Below are 26,518 nucleotides of genomic sequence, written 5' to 3'. Positions count from 1 at the left end.
TCCCATTAAAAAAATTGTCATTAAAGGAAGAACTACTAATTGTAAACAATGCAGTGATGTCCATTTGTCAAAGTAACTTTATGTCAATAAAAAAATGGAAATGGTATTCATTATTTAAGGAGGCAGCAAAATGTATTTTAGTGGCACATAAATGAATATTTGATATTTAAATTAAAATACTCCATTTCATCATGATATGAGACCAGTGACTTGCTTTTCAACACCAATAGTGCTTCTGATTTATTCAGAGATGACAGATCCCAATGGTACAAGAGCCACACAAGTGGTAGAAATGACCCTAGGCCTGAAGGAGCATGTCCCTTGCCTAATAAAAGCACTGATGTTTTAGGCAAGTGTAGTAGCCCAACAGGTATGATTGGAACCCACATTCAGCGCAAAGCTCATGGCCCCAAGAGAGAATCATGCCCATAGGCCTAGCTTCATACTCTGTACCTGTGTGTATGTTCTTGTGCATAGTCTGTCCTGTAACACACAGTAGACCAGGCACCTTGGATTGCGTGTGTCACTGGGAAAATACCAAACAATGGCCTCCTGCTAGCTTTCAGTGTTAGACATCAGAGAACTTGATATTTGCCCAATGGGTGAGGATTTTGTCCTCTCCTTCCCTACCCCCAAAGAAAGGTAATCCGGATTGCAGAAGAGATTCATGGAGCTTCTGTGCTTCTTAACTTGGGGGAGGTACAGACAGATCAGGGTGCATTTCTCACCATGCCATCTATGTGGCTTTCTCTAGTTTTCCTGAAGATTCCCCATATTTTCCAGCCAGCTCAGTAATAAATAGAATCTGGATGTCAGATAGGATGTATCCAAAATCTAGTTGCTTAAAGGCCCTTTAGAACAACTGACCAGTCATATTACATATTATTAACCAATAATCTATATCCCTCCCCCCCCCCACTTTAGTTTTTCTTTCACTGATTTGGAATAGATTTCCATCACTTAAAAACGAAGTAGAGAGCAGGTGGGCAGTGTGTACTTGTCCCATCACTGAGGAGGTTAACGCCGTGTGATTGCAAGGTCACCCAAGCGGTGTAGGAAGACCCTGGCTCAGAAATTTTAAAAGAAACAAAAAAGAGAGAAAAGAGAAAAGAAAGGAAAGGGATGAAGGGATAGACAAATGCCATCTGCTGCCCTTGGCTCCTGTGAGGAGTGTTCTCCATGTTTATGGTGGTCACTGGGCCCTTGGGAGTGTGATAACATCCATGCTTGACTGGTTGGCTTCTTTTCCTGCATGTACGCATTCATTCCTATGAATCTCTGCAGGTTCTCGGCAAGTACTGTACTTTTAATTATGTCTCTCTAAGTAAATTATAGTATCATTTTACACTTTAAATCATTTGTTGCAGATATTTGAGTTTCAAAAACAAGTTAAAAAAAAAAAACCAATTCACATCAGCTAAATCTGAGGAATGGCACCTGGTGGTTAGCTGTGTATTGCTCATGTAAGCAGATGAAGATCACAGGGAGACCCCACATCTCCTAGTTCCTGTGGTCTGCTTGGGGGCTGTTTGTTTCTTTGTTTGTTTTTGAGACGGGATCTTACTTAGTATCCCTGACTGGACTGCAACTCCCAGAGACCTGCCACCTCTGCCTTCCGAGTTCTGGGATTAAAGGCGTGCATAAGTCTTGCCATTTATAAAGGAAAGAGTATTTCAGTGCTACAAATTGAGCAACATTCATATCTCAGAAGAAGTGATTAACTTTTAATAAAAACATATTATAGGGAGTGTGTGTGTGTGGTGAGACAATGTCTCGTGTGTCCCAGGCTGCCCTCAAACACTGTAGTGACCTGGAACTTCTGGCCTTCCAGCGTCTCCCCCTGAGTGGTGGGATACAGACTTGCTTCCCAGCATGCCTGCTTTTTGTGGTTCTGGGGCTTGAACTCAGGACTTCATGGATGCTAGGCAAGCAGTCAGGTGAGGCACATCCCCAGAATAATTGCTGTTTTGTTTTCAAATATTGTCACAATGTTCGTCTCTAGACCATATTTGAGAGCCACTCGAAGGCCCTAGCGGTCTCGGTCCTTCTCTCCTAGTTCAGCAAAAAGTTGTCAGAAACCTAGTGAAGGCTAGGGGCTGCAGTCCAATAGAGCTTAGCTTAGCTTTCCACGTGCTACCAGCAAGAGCTCTGTACCCTTGGGAGAGTCACATAACCGTTCTGAACTTTTCCCTTTGCCTCATCAGTGACTTTAGTCCAATAAGACCTTGTCTGTGTGGTTGTTGTTTAAAGCATGCGTTGCCTTCTAAGTGATGGATGGAATTTGTTAAGTTGCAAGCACTGTACTTATTACAGGGCAATATATAGAATCCAGCGAAGAATTCAGAATTAAATCAGTACCATATTAAGAATTATGCTAGGGGTGGGCCGGAAGGATGACTTAGTAATTAAGATCACTGGCTGCTCCCCTAGAGGATCCAGGTTCAGTTCCAGCACCCACATGGCAACTCACAACTGTCTGTAATTCCTGTTCCGAGGAATCCATCTCACCAGGCCTGTATGCGGTACACATATCTGTACATGCAGGCAAAATAGCTGTAAATAAAATAAAATAAATAAATCTCTTTAAAAAAGAAATAAAAGAATTGTATTGGGTTAGATAAAACTCCAACATCCTGATCTAATAATCATCTAAATTCTCCAGTATGTGGAGGAAAAGCCTAAGTGAGTTCCACTTGGGTAGTAGAAGACTCTGCCTGAATTGCTTGGGTCAGTCGAATGATGCTTCCTACTACTGAAGCTTGGTGTTTGCATTTTGTCTTTGAAATGGTTAGTTTCAGCCATGCCTTTCTCACAGATGATATAATAGAGGCTGGTGTATCATGTGACTTCTCCGTGGTCACACAGCCAGTCAGTAGCCGTGGAGGATAGAGACCCTAAGTCACCGTTGTTCTGGCTTCAGCATGGGCCTTGTGTGCTTTGCCCACCACTGGATTGCACCCTGGCGCTGATGATCGACACTCCAGAAATGTCTGTAGAGTAAACGATTGAATCTCTGCTCTTTCTCACCTGACGGTATCTTTCCCTGGGACTGAGAGGCAGTGGGAGTTAGGTTGTGTTCCTGCAACTCCTTTTGCATTTCTGACTTCCTAATAGATGGAGCTAATTTATGGGTCTCTTTATTATAATCTTGCTGATGTCTTAGTAGACATACAAATCCTGGTTTCCTCCATGTGTGTTTAAATGTCACAGTATCTGTCCTTTTTGCCAGAGTGCATTTGGTGCTGGCCGGATGCACAGCAGTTTTCTGCTTCCTTAGCAAATGTCTGTGCCTATCCCTCTTCTGCCTACAAAAAGATGTATTGGCTGTCAGCCCCTGCTGTGTGTGCCATGTAGGGAAACATGTCACCTTTGTCCTATGGTCCAGTTGAATCCATACCATCTTCGTTTACTTTAGTATTAATTACAGAAGTTAATTACTTTTCTTTCTGATAAAGCTGGAGTACTTTATATGTTTGACCAGGCCTGGCACGTGCTGGACAAGCCCTCTACTGTGAAGCCGCCACGGCCCCCCAACACATTCTTTTGTTGGTGAGGGAGCACTCATTGCTTTGCTGCCCCCCTACCAGCACCCCCACGCCCCTCTACCTCCCTTTGCTGTTTGAGACAGGATGGTGATTAGTCCAGGCTGGGCTGAGGCTCCCGCCCTTCCTGGCTTCTGTCCCTAGGGCAGCAGGTCCTCAGTCGTCAACGTCAGTTTGCAGTGCTCCTTGACAACAGTGCTCTGTGCAGCGCCTTGGAGCTGTGTAATCCCCAAATTAATATGTTAAATCTTTACAATTTCAGAATAGAGGTTGAAATTACATTTAAATTCATGCTTATATCTTCTTGGAATAAGTGTTATAGTGTCAAGATAGTTATTGTAGGATAAATGTTGATTATTCCATATCATTTGTAATGGGTAATAAAATGACTGAGCTATGATTTTCATAATCAGAAAGTTAAAACTTAGGGTGTTTTTAGGTCCCTGAATGAGGAAGTTTTCTCTTGTCTGCACACAGGACACTAGACTATGCACATGGAGAGTCCTTGTCAAAATGTAAATGAGGACACAATGACAAAGGGAGAAATTTCCTAAGACAGCATTTACTCTTTCCAATTATGCTAATGTGTTCTAATCACATATTTTTTTAAACTAGTCTCAATTTCTGAATTCACTTTACAGTCTGTGTCCAAGGTACCGGTCTGTATGTAGTTTGTGTTAGCTTTAGCTCAGTTCATGGCGTGTGTTTTCTGGCAGGGAAGAGATGGATGCTGAGAATGTTACTGAATTACAGCATGCTGTGAATGCTGCAGGTGAGGTCCGTACAGTCCATGCCTCTGCATGGCTACTAGAACAAAGTATGGTCTGCATGGCCGAAACAACACACGTCCCACAGTTCCAGAGCTTGCTAAAGTCCAAGGTCCTAGGTACTGGAAGATTCAGTTCAATTGAATGATCCCTTCCTCGGCCTGCAGATCACCGCCTTTCCCCATGTCCCTATGATGAGGGTCAAGATTCAATCCCTCCTCCTCATCACAAACCTCATTTAAAACCCTCACTTTCTTGACTACATCTAAATGGAGGCACAATTGAACGACCCCATGACCATTTACATAGAGGATTTAGGGAGGTCATAGACATTCAGACTATAGCAGTATTTCTCTCAGCTTTGAAGTGAATAAAATGTTAGGTGTATTCTTGGCCTGTATGAAAACACAAGCGAGGAAAGGCATTTCAGTTCCCAAGTACCTAACTATCGCACATTAGCATGAACGGGGTTTCGTGCCACCAGATGGTCACTGGTAAGCAGGAGCTAACAAGTACTGTGAGCTAGTCTGGATTTAAGAGAAGGTGCCCAGGGATGCCACTCCTGTGGTACCAGCATTGAACACACATGCACAGCAAGTGAAAAATCTTTGTCATAGCTTTAACTGAAGGTGTAGGAACAGAGTGAGACGAGAGCCTGCACTCTAGCACAGTGTCCCCGCAGAAGTGTAGGAAAGAAGCTGGGGGAACGATAGATTTTGATTACAGTTTCCTAAGTTAGATGGAGGATGGTAATATGTTGGTGGCTGAATCAGCCACACTGCCCTCCAGGCAGCCAGCATTACAAGAGGGCCCTATGCTGGGGAAAGACCACCAGACCACATAATCCTCTTGCCTTTTCCTTCTGTTCTTTCTCCTTCTGCATTCAAATGAGGAGTCTGGAGTCTGTGTTTCCTCATAGATATCATAGACACACAGAAAAAAAGTTGGCAAAAAAATGTAGTGTTGGGGGTGCTGTCTGTGTGGTGCATGTTTGTGTGTGTGTGTGTGTGTGTGTAGGGGTGTGTGTGGTGTCTGATATCTAGTGCATGTGTGGTGTCTGGTGCATGTGTGGTGTGTGTGTGTATGGTATCTGATATCTAGTGCATGTGTGGTATCTGGTGCGTGTATGGTGTGTGTGTGCATGTGTGGTATCTATCTGGTGCATGTGTGGTGTGTGTGTGTGTGTGTGTGTGTGTGTGTGTGTGTGTTGCTAGAGATTGGACCCAGAGCTTTGCACCGGCAAGCGCTGTGCCGCCCATACCTTGCCACACCTGCAGCTCTTTCTGTTTGTTTTGGATCTGGGCCTCACTAAGTTGCCCAGGTTGCCCTTGAATTTATGATGTCCTGCCTTAGCCTCTTAAGTAACTATGATTATAGGCCTGTACTTCTAGGCCTGGCATATGTATATCTTTCTTATTGTTATATTTGAGCCTTTTAAGCCAAGGGCTTGACCAGCTGATGACTTACCTTCAGAAGAGTCAAGGTGCTAGCCCTAGGTCACTCAGAAGAGACGAGTCTAAGGAAAGTCTGTTAGGACACTGGCAGCAGATCATTGAAATGAGGCTTGGCGCTGGAGAGATAGCTCAGCTGTTAAGATACTTGTTGTTCTTGCAGAGGACCTGGGTTCAATCGTGTACGCAGTGGTTTACAGCCATCTGTAACTCTAATTTTAGGTAATCCAGCATACCCTTCTGACCTCCACAGGCACCAAGCACACATGTGGTACTCATACATACATCCATGAACACACTCACAGACATAAAAATGAAATAAATAATTTTTTAAAAAACTGAAAAGAAGTAAAGTTTAAATTAGGGTTGTGAAAGCAGGAATGAAGGAAAGCGACAGTCACCAGTGACACCACTGAGGAGAATGAACAAAGACTTTCTGCCTCAGCATGAGGAAGAGATGGGGGCCTGCACAGTGCAGGAAAGGAGATGGGGTGCTTCAGGCTTTCTTGTTGACAAAAGGATGTGATTGGCAGGTAGTAAAGAGATAGTTTTGAAAAAGGTGTCTCATTTAAGGTACCAACAGAGTGGCCATGCAATGTCACTGAGCAGGCAGAGTAGAAGTCTGCGGAGAATGAGGTGGTGCCTGGATCCACAGATATAAATCATTCTTTGAGTGATGATGATTTAAACATATGCATTCTGGACTATGTGTGTGGCTCGGCGGCAGAGCACTTCCCTAACATAGCCAAGAGCCTGGGTTTAATCCACAGCAGTGTGAATGAATGGATCTAATATCAATCACTTGGATGCTTTTGCCATATCTGAATGAAACTTATTTTCTTATTGAATTAATGTTTTAAACTGTGCTAAATATCAGTTTTTAACAGTATAATCTCTTTCTAAACAATGTCTATGAAATCTTGAGTTTAATATGGTGCACCCAATAAAAGAAATGCATAATTACTGTGTTTATGACTTGAGATAGATTCCTTTCACAATTTAACATTTCTGAAATTAAGGTGTGTTTTACTCACTGGCTTCTGGCGGACCGTGATGGCTAAACCGTAGTGGTGACAACTTGTCAGGATATGAGCAATGTGGTTGAGGAGTCGGGGACGTTGACGAAGAACACGAGTTCCACCGTGTAGACCACTGATGTGTGAGAGTATTTCATGTGTGACTCAGCTCGTTTGTTTTGCTGTGTCTTCTTTTTCTTGCATGTGTCAGGATAACATCTCTCTGAGTTGACTTGGAAGAGATCTTTGCATGTTTAGGATTAAAAGTTTGAGTCGTAAGAAAGCATTGTGCCATGAATTAATTGGCAGACAGTCTCAATGTAGTGTAGAATAAAAAGGGAGAAAGCACCTAGTCACTGTCAAGGTTAGATAAAATAAAGCAGACAAGGAACGAAAACTATTCATACAGCCCGGAAAGTGGTGCCGCCTTGTGGAGGTGTGGTTATACTCCCCGGAGTAAGATGAGACCTTCAGGGGGTGATAATGCAGGAGAAGAAAGCTGCTGAGCCCAGGGACTTTGCAATTTGGAGGCCGAGGTGTTGAAAGAAGTGCTACAGAATGTGGAGGACAACCCAGAATTGTCCCATCATGGAAGTCAAAGAGAAAGAGGCAGTTAGAGTAACTAACTGCTACAGAAGACCGGAGAATATTCTAGCAGTTTAAACATAGTGGCTTTGGCAAGTAGGAAGCTTTGAGTAGTGGAACTGAGCCTGCACGCACATCTTCCAGAGATAAAGACCAAAAGGGAAGCGCTAAAGGGTCTGCAGTGCTGGCAGGAGCATGGTCAGTGGCCATCTCAGGTCCCAGCATTCTCTTGTGCTTTGTGGTACTCTCATTGAATAGCAGAGAGGATATGGCTTTACTCCCCTGCCTGCCATGTGCAGTTCTAAGCACAGAGACCAATTTCAGATTGATAATACCAGATTGGTGTATACTTTCTCGGGTTCCTAGGTTTGTTTTAGGAAACTCTGAAGTCTGTAGGCCATTTCTCCACTGGATATATTTGTGTGTATATCCGCTTTATCAGGACCGTGGTTGCATTCAGGTCTGTTGTCCTGTGTGCCTTTGTTGGTGGCTGCATTCCATGGGGCTCAGTCTTTCAGGCCTGTGTGTTTACTAACTATTCAGATGCCTTGTGGCATTCACACAGATTATGTAAAATAAAAAAATACATTATTAGGGCTGTGGATGCTGTGAATGGATTATCACAATTTGCCTACCATGGTAATGGCACCTGTTATAGGTGTGACACAAAAGGCAGTGACAGGCAGTGTAATTTAGTAATTGTGGCCATTGTGCTGTCTGGCTGGTCAGTTCACCAGGCTAGCACAAAGAAGGCAGTGTTAGAGCAGAGCAGGGGTGGGCATGCTCCATAGAGAGAGCCAGTTGTGTACTGAAAGAGACTTTGGTGGAGGGCTAACTCCCAGGGGGCAACTTAGAATGAGTTGAAAAGAATGAACAGAAGTACAAAAAAGGTACAGGTTTTCCTATTTTGGCTCTTAAAGTGACAGACGAGCGATATGGGTGCATACTGGTGGTACTTTCTCCTGCTGCCGAAATAGCTTCTTTTCCCCTTTCAGCATACCCAAAGTTGCCTTGTCATATGGCAGTCACATATAATGTACTCTTGTCTTCCTGTCTTCTCCCGTCTTGTAAAGCATGCTGTATCAGAGTTCTCATTGAGCTATTAGGGAGGCAGGTGCACTAAAGTGTGAGAAAACCATTTGCCCACAGTTCACAGTCTATCTAAAGAGAGTTCAGGTCAGCATGGGCTCAGAGCAGACAGAAGCGCATATATCCTTGCCGTGATAGGTCCTGCTTGCCTCATCATCATCATCACTCTCATTATTATTACTTTACTATCATACATGCTTTTGCTGCTGCTGCCAAAATGCTATCACACTGTCGGCTATTGTAACTGAAGGTCAACCGGAGAATCAGGCGATGGGTGATAGAACGTAGTAGTGAGAAGACATTTAGATTTTTTTCCCCTAGTCTGCTTAAGACTTCATACTTAAGAATAGAGTGAGGAAGAACAAGAGAGGAAAAGAGAAAACCAAATGCACCAAAATGACTTTCATTCCCAAGATAATGTTACGTACGCCCTAGGTTCACTCATGAAAGAATGTTGGGCTGAGCCCCAAGCGTCATCCCTTGACCATGGCTGCTGTGCCGAGAAAGTATAGGGTGTGCCAACTAGAGTGGCAGCTCCCTTGCCTGATGCCGGCTTGCTCACCCTGCTTCTTTTCTGCGTTTCTGTTGTGAGTATAGTGAAATGAGCCACTCAGGCTGTGTGTTGACTACATCTCATGGGCCAAGCATTTCTTCCTCTAACTTCTGCATTGGCCTGTGGGCTATGGCAGAATCACTGCCCTTTTCGTCGGGAAGGAACAGCTTTGTGGGGTCTGTAGCTCATGTCCAGCAAGCTGGACTGACATCTTCAGTCTCTGTTTGTTTGGAGAATTTGCTATAGGTGAGGGTTACATATGGAAAGAAATATCTGCAGCAACACTACGTTTAATTCTATAGAGGTTTGGAGCAAAGTGGCCATAATAAATTTATATTTGATAAGTTTTGAAAGCAGACTTATACAAAATAGTCCAAGATTCTAAAATGCTGTCATAGACTACTATCTACATTTCTTCCTACCAGTCATGTTCCTAAGAGACCGCTTGGCTTGTTCTTTTCATTATGAGTTTATCAGCTTATATAGACTACATAATGTTGCTGGGAGCCAGCGCAGCTTTAATAAAAGGCCACACAGAGAAAACACATGCCACAAAATGCCGATTCACATCTCTTGGCTTGTGTAAGTGGCACTGCCAAAGTCCTCAGCCTGAATGAGTGAGGTGCGCTGTTACTCCAGTCACAGCACAGGACCTTGGTCATCAGCCCACTGGAGCAGGCACGCAGTCTGCGAGGATGCCAGCCGAGGATGTGCTTGTGTGAAGTGAGAATGCGGTGTGTGCTTTGACTGGAAGGAGCAGCACTGCCGCCTGATGCTTCACTCTGTGCCAGTGTGGCATTTGGACGTTCTTCTCAAAAACAAAACAAAACAAAGCAGAATATGTCACTTTCATGAAAGAACTTTCTGTATAAAGTGAGTATTTGGAATTTCCTCAATATATGCAGTGGTTTGTATAGTGTCCTTTCTCTACTTCCCAAGAAGGACTCCAAGTTTTACAGAGTAGCCCTGGGGAAAGATGCGGAGGGTGTTGGGGGAGGCAGGAAGAACCCTCCACCCCTGCATCATGTCAGTAACTTGGGAAAGAATCAGCATGTTGACCTTCCTGCACAAGACAGTGTCTGCGGCCCTGAAAAGTGCTGCGTGTCGGACACAGTCAGAGGCACTCCGGGACCAGTGCTCTGCAGCTAAAGATTGCACTGCTTCTCAGCAGCTCGGCTGGGCTTCCTGGGACTAAGGTCAGGGATGTGGCCACAGACCTACGTGTTCATCAGCCCTGTTGTGTGCCGTGTATAAATGGTAATGTGGATAAACACTGCCCTTCGTACCACATAATTGCTGAAAAAAAAACAGAAACCTACCAAAATATCACAGGAAGCTATTTCTAACACAATGCAACTTTCTGGCTAAGTGCAGTCACTGGTTCCTTTCTTTCCTTTTTTTTCTTCCTTCAAAATTATGTGTTCTTGTTTCAAGCATTCAGATGATGCAAAACAGATTTTTGAGGCAACATTCTTTTTTACAGCCAAAAAATCATCCAAGGAAGCTCTATATCCCCTCCTAGGCTAATGTTTATTCCAGACTCTTTGTGTTACTGGTGTGAACTTGTTTCATTTTAAAATTAAAAAAAAAAACTACTTTGAATTATTTCTAGGACAGCTAATAGGGCCAATAATACTTAATAGTGGGACATGGAGGTTGTTAAATAATTGTTTTAAATGAACATTACTGTTTTTCTGCTTGGCTCTGAATGAGACTGACTTCTAACAGAGACTTAGTGGCTTTTCCAACCAAATAAAATAAAGGCTGATCTTGAGATTGTGTGGGACCTTAGACCCAGCAGTAAAGGATGATTTTCTCCCTAGTCCCTGGCACCGGCTTCCTCATACCTTGTCCACTGTTACTCCTTCCTTTGCTCTGTGCCCTCCTCCTCCTCAGTCTGTCACCTTGCAACAGTTGGGCCGAGTCAGAACTGACCTGAGACAGCGGCTCTCACACGCGCGCTCCCAGCCTCACATCTCCAACACCTCCGCTGCGCACATCCTCCTGTTACAACACTTAGTTTCAGAGTAACCACTGGGAGTTTTGTTGGCTAAAAATGGCCTGTGGTTTTCGACAGCAAACATGTCTTATTCTTTCACAGACGTTGGCCTTAAACTCAGAAGCTCCACATCCATAAACTTAGCTTGTTTGTGTACGGTTGTGTAGGTTAGCATTTTCACTTGTTTGTCTGGTGTTCTGAGCTGCTCGGGCTGGGAGCGGACTGGCGTTCTGTGTGGCAGTATGCGCTGACGCTATTTGTAGAATACTTATTCCTTTTCAAAGCAATAAAAATCAGTTGTTTTGAAAATGCTCAAATAAAATTTGTGGGAAATTACTGTTTTTCTATTTGTGGTGCATCCCAAAATGTCTTTAAGGTTCTGTAGCTCTATAAATATTCTGAGTAAACACAGTTTTCCAAAAATTCACCTAGCAAATATAATACTTAATGTGCCCCCTGCCCTTGTACTCATCGGGCACCGTGGAAACTTCAAGGCATGTAATCTGTATATTTTCTGCCCTTAGGACCCTGCAGCATGGGGTGGAGAGACAGCCCAGCAGTGGAGAGCACCCATGTTGTAGTTCACAGCATCCCTAACACAGTCTCCCAGGCCTTCTTCTGACCTCCATTGGCACCAAGCACATACATGGTGGTGCATGTATACATGCCAGCAAAAGCTCATACATACAAGAAAATGGATAGATGTAATAAAAAGGAGCTTATAACATACAAGAAGAAAAGTGTCAAATATCAGATAAAAGCTGAGGTGGAGTTTGGGACAAAGAATAATAAACATAACAAATCAACAAAAGGCTTCAGAAAAAATACTGATGGGAAGACTGTCTGCTGCCTGGTGTACGTTAATGGATGGGGGTGAGGAGATAAGAATAGCAAAGGGGGTGTGGGTGTTGGATAGACTCCCTGCACTCATATCAAAGGGACCTTTGCAGTAAGCATGGATGGCTTACTAAAGGAATGCTTCCTAGAGAAATGAGTGGGATGACCACATTAGGCATGGATGGCTGAGTAAAGGGAATACTCACAATTAGGTTCCAGATGATATAACTGGAATTGCTTTTAATGGTACAAAAACCAGTAGAAAGTTTTTTTACTCATTGTTACAGGAAAAAAAAAATGACCCTAGCTGTTTTCTCCACTTTGAATGAATCTGATGTAAGGTGTCCTTCTGTATATGTGTTGCTTTTATTGGCTAATGAATAAAGCTGCTTTGGCCCATGGCAGGGCAGAATATAGTCAGGCTGGAAAAGATATAGAGAGAGGGATTAGGCGGAGTCATGAAATTGACATGTAGCTGCCAAAGGAGAAAGATGTAGCCAGAACCTTCCCAGTAAGCCACAGCCTTGTGGCAATACACAGATTAATAGAAATAAGTTGATTTAAGATGTAGGAGCTAGGTAGGAATATGCCCGAGCTAATAGGCTAAACAGTGTTATAATTAATATAGTTTCTGTGTATTTATTCAGGTCTGGGCAGCCGAGAATGAACGTGTAGTCTCTAGTTACATGGATCATGTTAGTGGAGAGATTTCTGCCCTTCATTTGTGCTTCGTTAGTTTTCGTAAAATGTGGTTTCAAAGATCCTTCACAGTAAAATGGGGTGTCAGGAAGGAACGTGAAGTAGACTGGAGTTTGGGGAATGTGTGCTAGAATTTTGATGGGGTTCTAAAGGCAGTGTGCTGTGTGTCCCCATGTGGAACACAGCCTGTGAAAAGGAAATAAATGATTGACAAGCAACAAAAATAGATAAGGAAAAATGAGTAGCCAGAAGCAAAAACCAATATTTTTCTAGCTCATCTTAAGTAGCTGTAATATTTAGGCCTTATCATTCCCTTCTGAAGAAAGGCCCCCAGTCACTAATTTGCATGGGTTCTCAGTGTCGCTTCACCTTCAGGCATTCACAAGAGGGACTACTTGATGAGGATTAGAAGTTACCGAGTGGAGGTGTAGGGGAGCACTTTGGAAGTTAGTGTTACATGTCCAGTTTCAGCTCCTTTAAAAGGAACCAAAATGCCCTCTTACAAAGTGAGGCATGAAAAACCGCTTCACTCTGAGTGAGTGGGGATGGGGTCTCTCCTAAACCTTAGACCTGCAAGAAGTAAGTCGGTCTTGAAGAAAAGGTTGCTGGACTCATGTGAGCTTTTTCAGCATTGTAAGGCCACATCCCATGGTAACATCCCATGTGTAGGCAAACACTTTACCTAACTGAGCCATCTCCTCAGGCAAATGTTTGTCTTGTTAATAAGTAGGGGAATGAATGAGGAAAGAGAATTGATTGTTTATAGAAGCAAAGCGTTGGATGGATCTAAAGTATGGTGATGGAAGCAGGTGACACCTGTGCCTTGTCTGACAGGCTGAGCCTGTGTTCATCCTCACTCCGCCCCGGTGGTGTTAGCCTTTTCCCTATTTAAAGCAAGGAGCCCTCTGTGACTTTGGTGAAGTCCTTGCTAAAGGTGAGACTGCTGGAAAATGCTAGAACAGGAATGTGAAGCAGCAGTGTGACATCAGAGTTTATGCTAGAACAGGAATGTGAACCAGCAGTGTGACATCAGAGTCTAGAAAAGGAATGTGAACCAGCAATGTGACATCAGAGTCTAGAACAGGATTGTGAACCATCAGTGTGACATCAGAGTCTAGAACAGGAATGTGAACCAGCAGTGTGACGTCAGAACCTAGAACAGGAATGTGAACCAGCAGTGTGATGTCAGAGCCTAGAACGGGAATGTGAACCAGCAGTGTGACGCCAGAGTCTAGAACGGGATTGTGAACCAGCAGTGTGACATCAGAGTCTAGAACGGGAATGTGAACCAGCAGTGTGACATCAGAGTCTTAAGTTCGTGATGTGAAAATCAACACTCTACACAAATATCAAGCCACAAAAGAGAAAAGTTTCTGTTACAGAAGCCTGGACTGTAGTTGTGAGATCTGCAGTTGTGTTTTCCTTGAGGTGCGCGCTGTAGGCCTTTTTTATAGATCTAGGGTGTCCAGTGACTGAAGAACCAAACCTTAACTACCAGGTGCTATTTAAGTATAGATTCTAGGCTTCATGAAACAATATTTTTGAACTCTGACTGTGAACACAGGATGCAATAAAGAGGATCACTTCTATTCCCCTAAAGGATATAATGTAAGAATGTTAAATTATACTGCCCTACAAGAGCCTGTGGCAGACCAGTAGCTGTGCACTTGGCTCAACATTAGAACCAACAAAAAGTTTCCAAATGAGTTTGGTCCAGCTCCATCTGAGGCTCCAAGGCTGTTGGGCATCTTAGTAGATGTATTGGGTGCTGGTAACAGCTAAGAAGCACTGCCTTTAGCATCTTAGTGTATTGTCACAATTAGCAGTCAAATATAGGCAGCTGTGACTTGAAGACCCTCGTCTCCTCCTTCGGAGAGCTCCACAAATAGGAGCCTCTTCTGGGTGTGTTTGTGCCAGTGGTCCCACCTCCATGCAGACTAGAATGTGACACCTCCACTCATCTTATGACACTGACTGGAAGCTTTTTATGATAAACTTATGATAACTTCCTTAATATGGGAAAGTACAAATGTATACAGAAGAAAACAAAAGCTATTCACAATCTCATCTTTAAATAGTTTCACAGTTACTCAGGTCTGCAAACTCATGAGGGGATGGATGGATGGATGGATGGATGGATGGATGGATGGATGGACGGACAGTTTATAAAGAATATCTAGTCTCATCTTCAGCCTGGTCACCTCAGTTAGTCTTGAAATGTATGCTCCTTTATTATATGAGTTTCAGAAGTGACTCTAGTGGTAGTTAATTTCCATCACTGTGACAGAACCATGACCCAGGTAACTTAGAGAAGAAAGAGTTTATTTGAGGCGTGTGGCTCCAGAGGGTCAAAAGTCCTAAGTGCTGGAGAGGAGACCGCAGGCAGTAGACTGCAGACGTGACTGCTGGAGCAGGAAGCTGAGAGCCCCAAGTATAAAGCAGAGAGAGAGAACTGGAAGTAGGTGAGACTTCTTTACTCTGAAAACCTGCCTCCAGTGGCATATTCTTCCAGTCAGGTACCTTTTAGACTCCCCACACGGCACCACCAACTGGGGATCAAGTGTTCAAATGCCAAAGACGATGGGGACATCTCATTGAGACCAGCATACTCTGTGTGGATGCTAATGCTCTTCCATACCATCAAATAGTCTGCCTGGGGAAAAATAATTAATCACTATCTACCAATCGATTCATAGAATGAGGATTTCTCACTGATTTAACTATTCTACTTCCTGATTTTGTACATTCTACTTCTAAGGTTTGTTTGTTTGATATTGTTTTTATTTTGATGTGTGGGAGGGAGGGGGAGTCATGTTCACATATGTATGGGCCATGCAAGTTGAGACCAGAGGTTGACAGCAGTTTCTCTGCCTACCTTAATCATTTTCTGCCTTATATACTTAGGCTGGGTCCCTCAAGGAACCTGGATCTCACGAATTTGTCAAGTCTGACTAGCCCTAGTTTCTGCCTCTTGACCCTAGAAATTACAGGTAGGCTCCAGAGCCCCACAGGCTGTTGTTATATGTGTGTTGGGCATCTGAACTCTGGTCTTTGGGCTTGCATGAGAAGCTCTTCATCCACTGAGCCTTTTCCCAGGTCTTCCTCATTTTCGTGTTAATTATACTGGGGCAGTGCAGGTGCCTGTCCAGAGTTCTCTGTAAGGAGGGTCTGGGTCACTTTTAATAGTTAAATCCCTGTCTCTGTCTCTTTGTCTGTGTGTGTCTGTCTGTCTCTGTTTGTGTGTGTGTCTGTCTGTCTCTGTCTGTGTGAGTGTCTGTCTCTGTCTCTCTGTATGTGTGTGTGTCTTTCTGTTTCTGTCTGTGTGTGTCTGCCTGTCTCTGTCTCTCTGTCTGTGTGTCTGTGTGTCTGTCTCTGTCTGTGTGTGTGTGTCTGTCTCTGTCTGTGTGTGTCTGTCTGTCTCTGTCTGTGTGTCTGTCTGTCTCTGTCTGTGTGTCTGTCTGTCTCTGTCTCTCTGTATGTGTGTGTCTGTCTGTCTCTGTCTGTGTGTGTCTGTCTGTCTCTGTCTGTGTGTCTGTCTCTGTCTCTGTGTGTCTGTCTCTCTGTATGTGTGTGTCTTTCTGTCTCTGTGTGTGTCTGTCTGTGTTTGTCTGTGTGTCTGTCTGTCTCTGTATGTGTGTGTCTGTCTGTCTGTCTATGTGTGTGTGTCTCTGTCTCTTTGTATGTGTGTGTGTGTCTGTCTGTCTCTGTGTGTATCTGTGTCTGTCTCTGTCTCTCTATATGTGTGTGTCTGTCTGTCTGTCTCTGTATGTGTGTATGTCTTTCTGTCTCTCTGTATGTGTCTCTCTGTCTCTGTCTCTCTGTATGTGTGTATGTCTGTCTCTGTCTCTCTGTCTGTCTGTCTGTCTCTGTCTCTGTGTGTGTGTCTGTCTGTCTCTGTGTGTGTGTGTCTGTCTCTGTCTCTCTGTCTGTGTGTCTGTCTGTCTCTGCCTTCCTCTCCCCTCCCCCATTAGTTATTTGAGAATTTTGTACAGTTTTGATTGTAGTCACACCTCCTGCCAACTCTTCCCAGGTCTCACCTCCTTTCCTTCCTTTTGTCTTTTTAAGTTTTAACCTATTAGACCAATTTGTGCTTGCAGTGACGTTGCAATGCATACTTTAGAACCTCTGTGAGCGTGTGTGCGCATCTGCTCTACTGTGTCCAGAAAATAGTGTTTCCTCTGACTCTTAGGCTCTTTCTGCCCTCTTCCTCTGCAGCGATCCTGGAACCTTGGGAATAAGAAGTGCATTACATGTGTTGCCTTTATGGCTGAGTGTTCTTCAGTCTTTTCCTCTTTGCTCCTTCACCAGTTATCACCATCTACTGCATATAGAAGCTCTCATGAGGGCTGAGTGTTGCATTAATCTATGGGTATCAACACAAATCATTAGAAATTGGTTTAATGCTATGTCCATTTCTAGAATCATGACGGCCTCTTAATGGTAAATTCTGAAAAGTAGAATTGCTGAGCCAAAGAGCCTACACCTTCTAAAGATGACATCTTTCTTCCCGAGTCTACACTCACACTGAGCAGAGGAACGCTTCAGTCTGCACTGTGTTCCTCTGCCCTGATGTTTTCTCTACTGTTTGTTCATTACTGGGGTTCATTCACTTACCTTCCATGGGTTACCTTTCTCTATTGAGTGATTTACTTTCTTCTTGGTTTCCTGAAAACTTTTACTGAATACCCATGTTGCATATGGTCTTTGCAGGTGACCTCTTTCAGATGTATGAGAAGGTTGGTTTTCTTCTCTTGTAGAGTTTCTAGTTTAACACAGCTAAATCTTATGAGTTTCTGTTGGAATCTGTGCTTGGGAGAACGCTCCAGCCTAAGTAATATCAGAAACATGCTCGCACTTCCCTTTAAATTCCATGATAGTTAGTAAATTTTGCCTATTGAACTGTTTCCCTTTTAAGTGAAGTTGAAGAAGAAGTTTGAGAATCAGACACATCTGAGAATCTAGACTTTCCACTCACATTCTTCTTAGGGAACTCAGGGCACCGCTCTTAGGCTGTGTAGACGTATGAGTTATAAATTGGGACCTGTGTGCACTTAAGTAGGAGGCTAGAAAGTAGAGAACATGGGGCGTGGTACATGGTAAATACTCAAAAAAGGATCACAGTCTCTTTCTCCAGAGTTTCCTTCATAGTGTCATTATCAGAGTAGCATTTGAAGGTCCAGCACTCTTTCTGGGTCCTCTGAGCTTCCTTCAGCAAACTCCAGCAACTTGATTGGTATAGCCTTTCCTCTCTGTTTCTCTACTCTGGAGTGTGTGCAGACAGACGATGGAGCTGCCTTCCTCTCGGGTTCTCTGGAGTGTGTGCAGATAGACAATGGAGCTGCCTTTCTCTCGGGTTCTCTGGAGTGTGTGCAGATAGACAATGGAGCTGCCTTCCTCTCGGTTCTTTCCTCTTCAGTGTGTGCAGACAGACGATGGAGCTGCCTTCCCTCTCGGTTTCTCTCCTCTGGAGTGTGTACAGACAGACGATGGAGCTGCCTTCTCTCTCGGTTTCTCTCCTCTGGAGTGTGTACAGACAGACGATGGAGCTGCCTTCTCTCTCGGTTTCTCTCCTCTGGAGTGTGTACAGACAGATGATGGAGCTGCCTTCCCTCTCGGGTTCTCTACTCTAGAGTGTGTACAGATGATGGAGCTGCCTTCCCTCTCGGGTTCTTTACTCTGGAGTGTGTGCAGACAGATGATGGAGCTGCCTTCCCTCTCGGGTTCTCTACTCTGGAGTGTGTGCAGACAGACGGTGGCCCCCATACTGAATGTCTCCTACTCGTTCTGGATCATCGTTTCCTCCTGGTTGGTTTTCAGACCCATCTTTCTGCTCTCTTAGCCTTTGGCTGACATTTCTCTGAAGGATTTTGTGATGCACATTTACAACACTATGTAAAAATAAACCCAAGTGTGTTATTTAAATATTTACAGGCTTTTGTGACTCTATGAGCTATTTTTAAAGTGACCTTTAAAACCATTTGCAAGGAAGACAACAGTACTAGGGAAAGCCTAACCCTTTCAGGTCTCCTTCATTAGCGCTGTTTCTGCTTTGATAGCTCCTAATGTAGGAGACATCAAAGATGCAAACACTGGAGAACAATGGGGAGACAGCTTCACAAAGCTGGTCTGTGCTATTGCTGCCACCATTAGTTGTCACATAGACTTTTTTTTTTTTTTTTTTTTTTTAGCTAAGCTGGGCTCGTGATTGGTGTCCTGGATACCAGAGTCCCCATAGTGTACCGACCTGTAGAGGCCTTCTGTGTGTTCTGCTTTTCCTAGACTTTGCTATTGTGACATGATTGCCTGTTTAGGACAGTTCTTGCTATGTGGCTTAACTCATGATCCTCCTGCCTCAGCTCCAAAGTGCTATGATTACCGGTGTGCACCACTCTGCACCACTGTGCCTAGCTATGTGATTTCATTTTATAGAGGAGCGATTCATTCTCCTTCCCATGTGTCTGTGGTCCCAGAAGCCACTCAAATCTGCACCACTCCTACCCTCCCTCAGTCCTGCCTGCTGTCTCCTCAGGAACGACTGGTTACTCTTTGATTGTGTTTCAAGGGTCCACAAACTTGTCTGGCAAACAGAAGTGAGAGAGATAAGAGGCCAGGGCCACTGTAGAAAGCCATGGTTGCCTGAAAAGGCCTGAAATGGGAAGCAGTTGACAGAATGCGATCTAGAGGTCTCTTTAGCTGGAACGTTGTAGAAAAACAGGGCCTGAGCAAGCTGTGCTAAGAGGGCAGTGGGCAGAGGAAGCAGCCAGCCATTTGCTGTGTGCAGACTGGGCAGAGAGGATGCGGGTGGGCCAGACTAACACGCTTGCACTCATCTCAGCAAGGGCTGCCAGTGCAGCGGAAGGGAGACAGTTGAGACTGAGACAATGACGTATTGTGAATGTCAAGTGAGCGCATAGCCAGCCCTGCACAGGCCTCTGGTAGATGGCTCTCGGTGAGGGCACCGCACAGGCCTCCGGTAGAAGACTCTCGGTGAGGGCACCGCACAGGGCTCTGGTAGAAGGCTCTCGGTGAGGGCACCACACAGGCCTCTGGTAGAAGGCTCTCGGTGAGGGCACCGCACAGGCCTCTGGTAGAAGGCTCTCGGTGAGGGCACCGCACAGGCCTCTGGTAGAAGGCTCTCGGTGAGGGCACCGCACAGGCCTCTGGTAGAAGGCTCTCGGTGAGGGCACCGCACAGGCCTCTGGTAGAAGGCTCTCGGTGAGGGCACCGCACAGGGCTCTGGTAGAAGACTCTCGGTGAGGGCACCGCACAGGGCTCTGGTAGAAGACTCTCGGTGAGGGCACCGCACAGGGCTCTGGTAGAAGACTCTCAGTGAGGGCACCGCACAGGGCTCTGGTAGAAGGCTTTTGATGATAGTTTCAGCAGGCCTGGCACGGTGCTCCTCTGTAATTCCAGCAGCTGAGACCAAGTATTGCAAGTTTGAGGGCAGCCAGGGTTACAAAGAGAGACCGTGTCTCACAAAAGGAAAATACTACTAGTACTGCTGATAATCATAATTATTAATAATAACAATAACCACATGCAAGGCTGGCATACAAATGGCAACCCTGTAAATATTCTTGACTAAATTATACTGCATGCTTTGTGTTCATTGTCTAACGGGTATTTTATATAATTTTATATAATTACAAGCTAAGATTTAGAGAAATTTTAAAACTGTGTTCAAGGGCACAGAGTCTGTAGGCAATGACGTAGGCTTTATGTCCGGAGCTGGCTGTCCTCAGAGCTCTGGTCATCAGCTACAGTATTGCAAACCATTTCTGAGGATGAAGCCCTTGAAAGTGGTGTGTGGTCCATAGATAATGTGTCTCCCCCTCCAAGATAACCATATCCTAAACTGCATAAACTCTGGAAACTGTAAGTGGAAATTTATCCTGCATTGTCCAGTGACCCCAGGGTGATCACAAAGGGCCAGCGTCAGTAGAGGGTGACAGGTGGCAGTCACAGGGCGGTCAGGCAGAGAGATTTGAAGGTGCTGATTGCTCTGCTGATGAAGGGAACGGACTCTGAGAGCCAGAAATGGCAAGAAAACAAGGTGGAACACTTAATTTTAACGTCATAGACTCCGGAACCTGCGTGTGTATAAATATGCATCTCCCACTATGTTCAGCACTTTTCTTTTTGAAGTCTCCCACTGTTAGTGCGTGGGGTTTAATGTGTGATTTAAGCTTTAAAAGTGCTTCTTTTACATATGAGGATGCCCTTGTGTTCGGGACATAGATGTTCAGTATTGAAATTTCCTCTTGATGGGTTTTTCCTTTGACTAACACGAAATGTCCTTCTTTGTCTCTTTTGATTGATTTTAGTTTGAAGTCTATTTTGTTAGCTATTAGGATAACTACACCAGCTTGTTTCTTAGGTTCATTTGATTGGAATTATTTTCTCAACCCTTTACTCTGAGGTGATGTCTGTCTTTGAGGTTGAGGTTTGTTTCTTGTATGTAGCAGAAGGATGGATTTTGTTTTTGTATCCAATCTGTTAGCCTGCGTTTTGTTATGGGTGGGTTGGGTCCATTTATATTAAGGGATATTAATGACCAGTGATTGCTAGTTCCTATTATTTTAATTTTTGTTGTTGGTTATGTTATTGTGTGTGTTTTTCCCTTCTTTGGGATTTGTTGCTGTGAGATCATCTATTGTTTGTGTTTTTGTGGGTGCAGCCAACTTCCTTGGCTTGGAGTTTTCCTTCTAGTACTTTGTGTAGGGCTGGGTTTGTGGCTCGGCAACATGTGTCAGGCTCTCACTCACTCTGTGAAGTCGGATGCAGCTGTTCAGTGCAAACTAATTCTTTTTTTTTTTTTTTACCATTATTAGGGTTAACCCTTCTCATCTACTTGCTCAGATCCAAACCTTGGTGCCACCTTGACTTTCTCACACAAGGGCAAATAGAATCCCCATGGGAAAGTCATTCAGATTGGACCTTGGCAGCTCCCCATTGCTGTGACTGCAGTGACCCACCTCGGGCAGCTCTGCCAGCCTCCGGTTGTCTCTCTTCCTCTGAGTGCCTCGCAGTGCCATCCTTTCGTCCTGAGTAGTAGCCAGCATGATGCTTTTAGAATATAGACAAAGCAACAACCCTCTGATCTGAACTGTGCAGCGGCTTCTCATTGACTAGCCTAGCTTCCATGGTCCACAAGGTCATTTGTTATCTGGCCACTTATCCTTCTAGTCATGGTTTGTGACACTTCCTTTACCTGTTTCCTGAAAACGGTCTGGGGGACTTTGTCCCAGGGCTCTGCACTTGCTGTTGCTGTATGCAATGCTTTTTTCCTGGGTACGCACATGGCTCGTTCTTCCTGTGCAGGGAGGACATCTTCAGCGAGCTCTTTCCTGACTGCCCTGCTAGAGCGGCTGTAGTCTCCTCAGCCCGCACTTGTCACTCATCCTTGACCTTGTGCCTTGCCATTTATTTACTTCCTTTTTGCATCAGAAAATAGTGTCCTCAAGAGAGATCTGTTTTCTTCTCCCATGTGTCCCAGCTCCTAACCTAGTGTCCTACTAAGGGGAAATGTCCCATAAGTTAACTACCTGTGAGTGAGTGAGCTTTGACAAGGTTAGAAAATTAGCATTTGATGTGACTCATTTTCTGACTGTGATTTTCAGCCACTTGTAGAACATAGATATGTTCTGTCATGTGCATTCCTCATGCATTCTGAAAACTGAAAAATTGACAAAGTAGAATCCTTTGCTTGCCCTCAAGACGTCTGTAATCTAATAAAGACAGTGAAATGTAGTAAGTGTGAGCTGGTAGGTGAGTCGTGTAGCACACCCTGACTGCTGTAGCCACTCACCTCCAGGGGCAAGGTTTGAGAAACCATCCTGGAGGAAGAGAGGAGGCAAAAGTGAGCCGAGGTTAGGGGCACTCGGTAGTATTTAGGCTTGTGAACATGAGGAAAAGGTGTTCAGCTTAGACAAACGCTCAAATACAGAGTAGCCAGGATGCTTTAGAAAGGGAAATAGTGAGCAAAGAGAAACCAGAGTCAGTAGTGTCCGGTGACACAGTAGGTACTGCATCTCAGTGAAGCCCAGTCTGCAGGTCTGCTCAGCATAAGCAGTTGCAGTAACATTCAGAAGGTCCTAGGCCGACATTCTCACATGGAGTCATTACCTGACTTTTACAGTTACTAGGAATATTTGCTGTTTCTCTTGAATGCAGTTATTAGTTACTCTGAGCCTCATCCAAGGAGGTAAGACTGGCTTGCTTGAGTTCATAAGCCTCATTGACCAGTGTAACCCTTGACACTTCAAGATAGCAAACAAAAGAATTCACCTCTTATTCCATCACAAAACAAGGATTTTATGCATCAAATGTTTTAGTTTTGGTTTTTCTTTTTTTTTTGTTTTCCTTTTTTTTTAATTAACGTTTTTAAATTTATTTTACTCATAACCAGTTTCCCCTTCCTCTTCTCTTCCTGTTCCTTCTCCTCTGTTTGTTTGTTTTTTGTTATTCAAGTCATGGTTTTTCTGTGTGGCTATGGCTGTCCTGGAACTCACTAGCTCTGTAGACCAGACTGGCCTCAAACTCACAGAGCTTGTTTCTGCCTCTCAAGTGCTGAGATGAAGGGTGTCTGATACCACTGCCTGGCTGCATCAGATGTTTTAAGTAGGACAGTGGTATGTGCCATCAGGCGTCACCTGGTTGAGAATGGTGCCTGTTTTCTCTCCTTCAGCAGTGACTTTCCTGAAGGATTTTAGAAAACTAAATAGACACATTTAAAATTTTGTTTCCATTTTGAGAGAGCCTAAGTGATCACAGCTACCATCTCTTTGGTAGTACTAGTACTTGAGCCTAGTACTGCTCAAATACGGATAAAGTAGTTTCATGTTCCCAGCATCTTTAAGGAAACACAGGAATGGGCCCTGGACCTTACTTGTCTGAGTGCCTGGATTAAATAAAGGCTGTTGAGAATGGGAAACTGGGGCTGTGGAGGCGGCTCAGTAACTAAGGGTGCTTGCTGCTTTTTCACTATACAGATAATAGTGGTCCTTCCCCAGCACTCATGGTGGACAGCTCACAGTCACCTGCAACTCCAGTTCCAGAGAATCCGATGCCCTTTTCTGGCCTTTGTGTACACTGAACACGTGCACATGTGTGCATGTGCACAAACACAAAGATGAAATAAAGATTTTATAAAACAGTGAGAACAGGAAGATGCAGGAGTTCACTCTAGTTACACCGAATGGAAGACTTCCCCGAACACTCAGACAGGAGCATTCTGCAGTTCGTGTGAGCAGCAGAATAGCGAGTGAAGATCACGTCATCACTCTGCCGTGTTCCTGTCGTAACTAGAGTGGGGCCAGAGTGCACTCATCCTTTGACTCCACCCTTGCCTGGTACCTGATCTCATTCCAGGAATGGATTTTCCTCTCTCAAGACTTATGCTTAGGCAGGTCCCTAATGGCAGAGTTCATACCCTGGACATGGCTTCAAAAATTAGCAATTGATATGCGGAAGTTTGACAGACTTGAGCTAAGGTCACTTAGGGCTTAAATAGTAAGGGCTTTAAAAGTTAAGGCAGATGAAACCTAACCTAATCGTCTAGGCTGATCCATCAGCCCTGAAATGTTCCTCTAAACCTTTAAACCTACAAATACTTCTAATAACTCTAAAATGTGCCAAGGAAATATGAGGAAATATGAAGCTGCCGTTGTTTTAGTACAGACATACTGACACTCAATGGGTTTCTGGAGCATTCCGGTTGACTGACGGTTCGCATCTCTAATTCAGCCCTTATGAAGCAGCTATTCACATATGTTCATAATGGATGCATACACTGGCAAATTGTGGTCAAAATGTCAAACAGTAAACAGTGGTGTTCAAGCTATTTGACATCAATATTTATGTTAATTTTGTAAACACTTATTTGGATGATTCTTTGTGATAGCCTGAGCTTTGGGGAAAACCTTTATGGAAACTTACTGAAGATCAATATTTTACAAATCGTTTGGTCACATGAAACTACCTGACGGTATTGTCCAAATAGCCTACTAAAGAAGGCTGCTTCCCCTCTAAGTACAGTTCATGATTAAAACATTGCTGGTATCAGCAACATCATTATCGAAGGTCCAAAGTCTTTTTTGTTAATAGATTTAAACAACTCTTAATCCAGTAAGCAAGTTGTGAAGGTCCGTTGGCTGCCTTCTCTTGGGCTTCTGCTCACTAACCATGGCCTGCGCCACTCAAGGCCTCTTGTCGTGCAGCTCCCCATGCTTGTGTCTGACTCGTTCAGGGGACTTGCACCCTGAGGTATTGAGTTGAAAGCCAATCAGGCTTGATGCAAATGCATTTGGACATTGATTAAACAGGAACTTAAGAATAGTACACTCATAGTCCCAGCCTATCCTCCCTAATCCTGAAACCCTGACAAACACTTGCCCAAAAAGCTGCTGTTGGGCACTGAGTGCAGAGATCTAGAGGACTTTGTCTAACTTTCTAATGGAAGATATTGTTTAATCTTTTCCATGGTGTAAGAAATCATTAATTAATTTTGTTTTATATTTGCCTCAGTTTTTCATTATTTCCCTAGTCATAGTACTTTTATTGGGACGTTTTTCATTATGGTGTTTTTTCCTCTGCAGAATTTATGTATTATTTGACTTTAAGCTATTTTCTTCTCCTTTGGCATCTCAAAATATACCCCAGGCCTTTCCACCATTTCTCCCCAGTTACATGACACATTTACCGAATGCATCAGCAGTTAAAAGGGCGTCTATCTATAAACCAGACTGGTAAATGGTCAAAACTAGCCCTTTTATTCACCCTCTCACCAACCCCGCCTCCCAACTCAACCCTCATCTCCCCCACCCAACTGAACCAGTGCTAGCCACTGGCTAGTTAATTACCTACGGGGAGCCTTTGTGTTGGTAAATAACAGAGCTTAGTAACAAATCACAAAGCTTCAAACAATACATTTCGAGTGGAGACTGTCAGTGCCACACCTGCGGGAGTCAGTAATGAACTCACAGTGGGTTTTGGTCTTGGGGTCAGCCAACAGTTGAACAATAAGTAAACCATTGTCTCAAAGACAAATCACGTGATCTGATTATTTACTTAGTGAGTGCTGCAGGGATAGATGGAATTAGAATCCCAGCATTCCTTAAAACTAGCTGGGTATGTTTGGGTAGGTTATCCAGCCTTTGTATGCTTGACTTGTTCTCATTTATAATATGGACTTTAGCGAAATCATAGGTAATTAAGAAGACACTGTGAAGGATTGCACATGGATGGGTTAAACCCAACACAAAGTAAGCTTTCTGTGACCTAGAGTGGTCACAACAGTCTCCGTTTTTCTCTCTCTTTCTCTTCTGCTTTCTCTGACTCACTCTGCTTCCTCTATCTAGTTTTGCTTCCTCTTAGTTCTCAAAAGAATCTCGGGTGTGTGTGTGTGTGTTCATATATATTTGAGATAATATTTATATTAGTGATAAAATAAGATCAGATAGAAAAACTATGGTAAGAAATACATTATTAGTACCTTATGTGTTAAGTAGGAGTGGATTGTAAATATGGCTCTAAACTTTTATAGATGGAAGTTTCTGTCCTGCCCAGTCCCGTAGTCGTTCAATCCCAAATAAACACCCAGAGGCTTATATTAATTATAAGTTATTTGGCATTTCGCTCAGGCTTATTACTAATTAGCTCTTACAACTTAAATTAAGTCTTAAATTAGCCTATAATTCTTGTCTATGTTTAGCCATGTGGCTTGGTACCTTTTCTCAGTGCGGCATTCTGATCTTGCTTCCTCTGTGTCTGCTGATGAGTGCATCTCGTGCATCTCTGCCCTTCCTGTTCTCAGAATTCCCCTAGTCTGGTTGCCCTGCCTACACTTCCAACCTGGCTATTAGCCAATAAGCATTTTTATTAAATCAATATGAATGAGAAATCTTTACAGTGTATAAGAGCATTATCCCACAGCAAATTTTTATTGGCCAGAGAGGAAAATCTGATCAATTGTGAGCAGCA

General features: G+C 43.9%; 1 protein-coding gene across 5 annotated transcripts in view; it reads left to right on the top strand.

Annotated features, from left to right (window-relative positions):
* Vti1a (vesicle transport through interaction with t-SNAREs 1A) overlaps nt 1-26,518 on the top strand; it is a 332,589-nt gene that overhangs the window by 112,519 nt on the left and 193,552 nt on the right. Inside the window, exon 7 of one of the 5 annotated variants that reach the window (XM_041660695.1) lies at nt 11,527-11,783. The exons of the other annotated variants lie outside the window; for them this stretch is intronic. Coding sequence (XP_041516629.1) covers nt 11,527-11,624 — 98 coding nt within the window. The 3' untranslated portion in view covers nt 11,625-11,783. Of the gene's footprint in view, nt 1-11,526; nt 11,784-26,518 lie in introns of those variants that run through there. 5 annotated transcript variants of the gene reach the window in all.

Source organism: Microtus oregoni, unplaced genomic scaffold (assembly GCF_018167655.1).
Source record: "Microtus oregoni isolate MIOR12 unplaced genomic scaffold, Mior012 000012F_ref0000307, whole genome shotgun sequence".
Classification (NCBI taxonomy): Eukaryota; Metazoa; Chordata; class Mammalia; order Rodentia; family Cricetidae; genus Microtus; species Microtus oregoni.
This window is presented reverse-complemented; position numbering and strand designations above follow the sequence as displayed.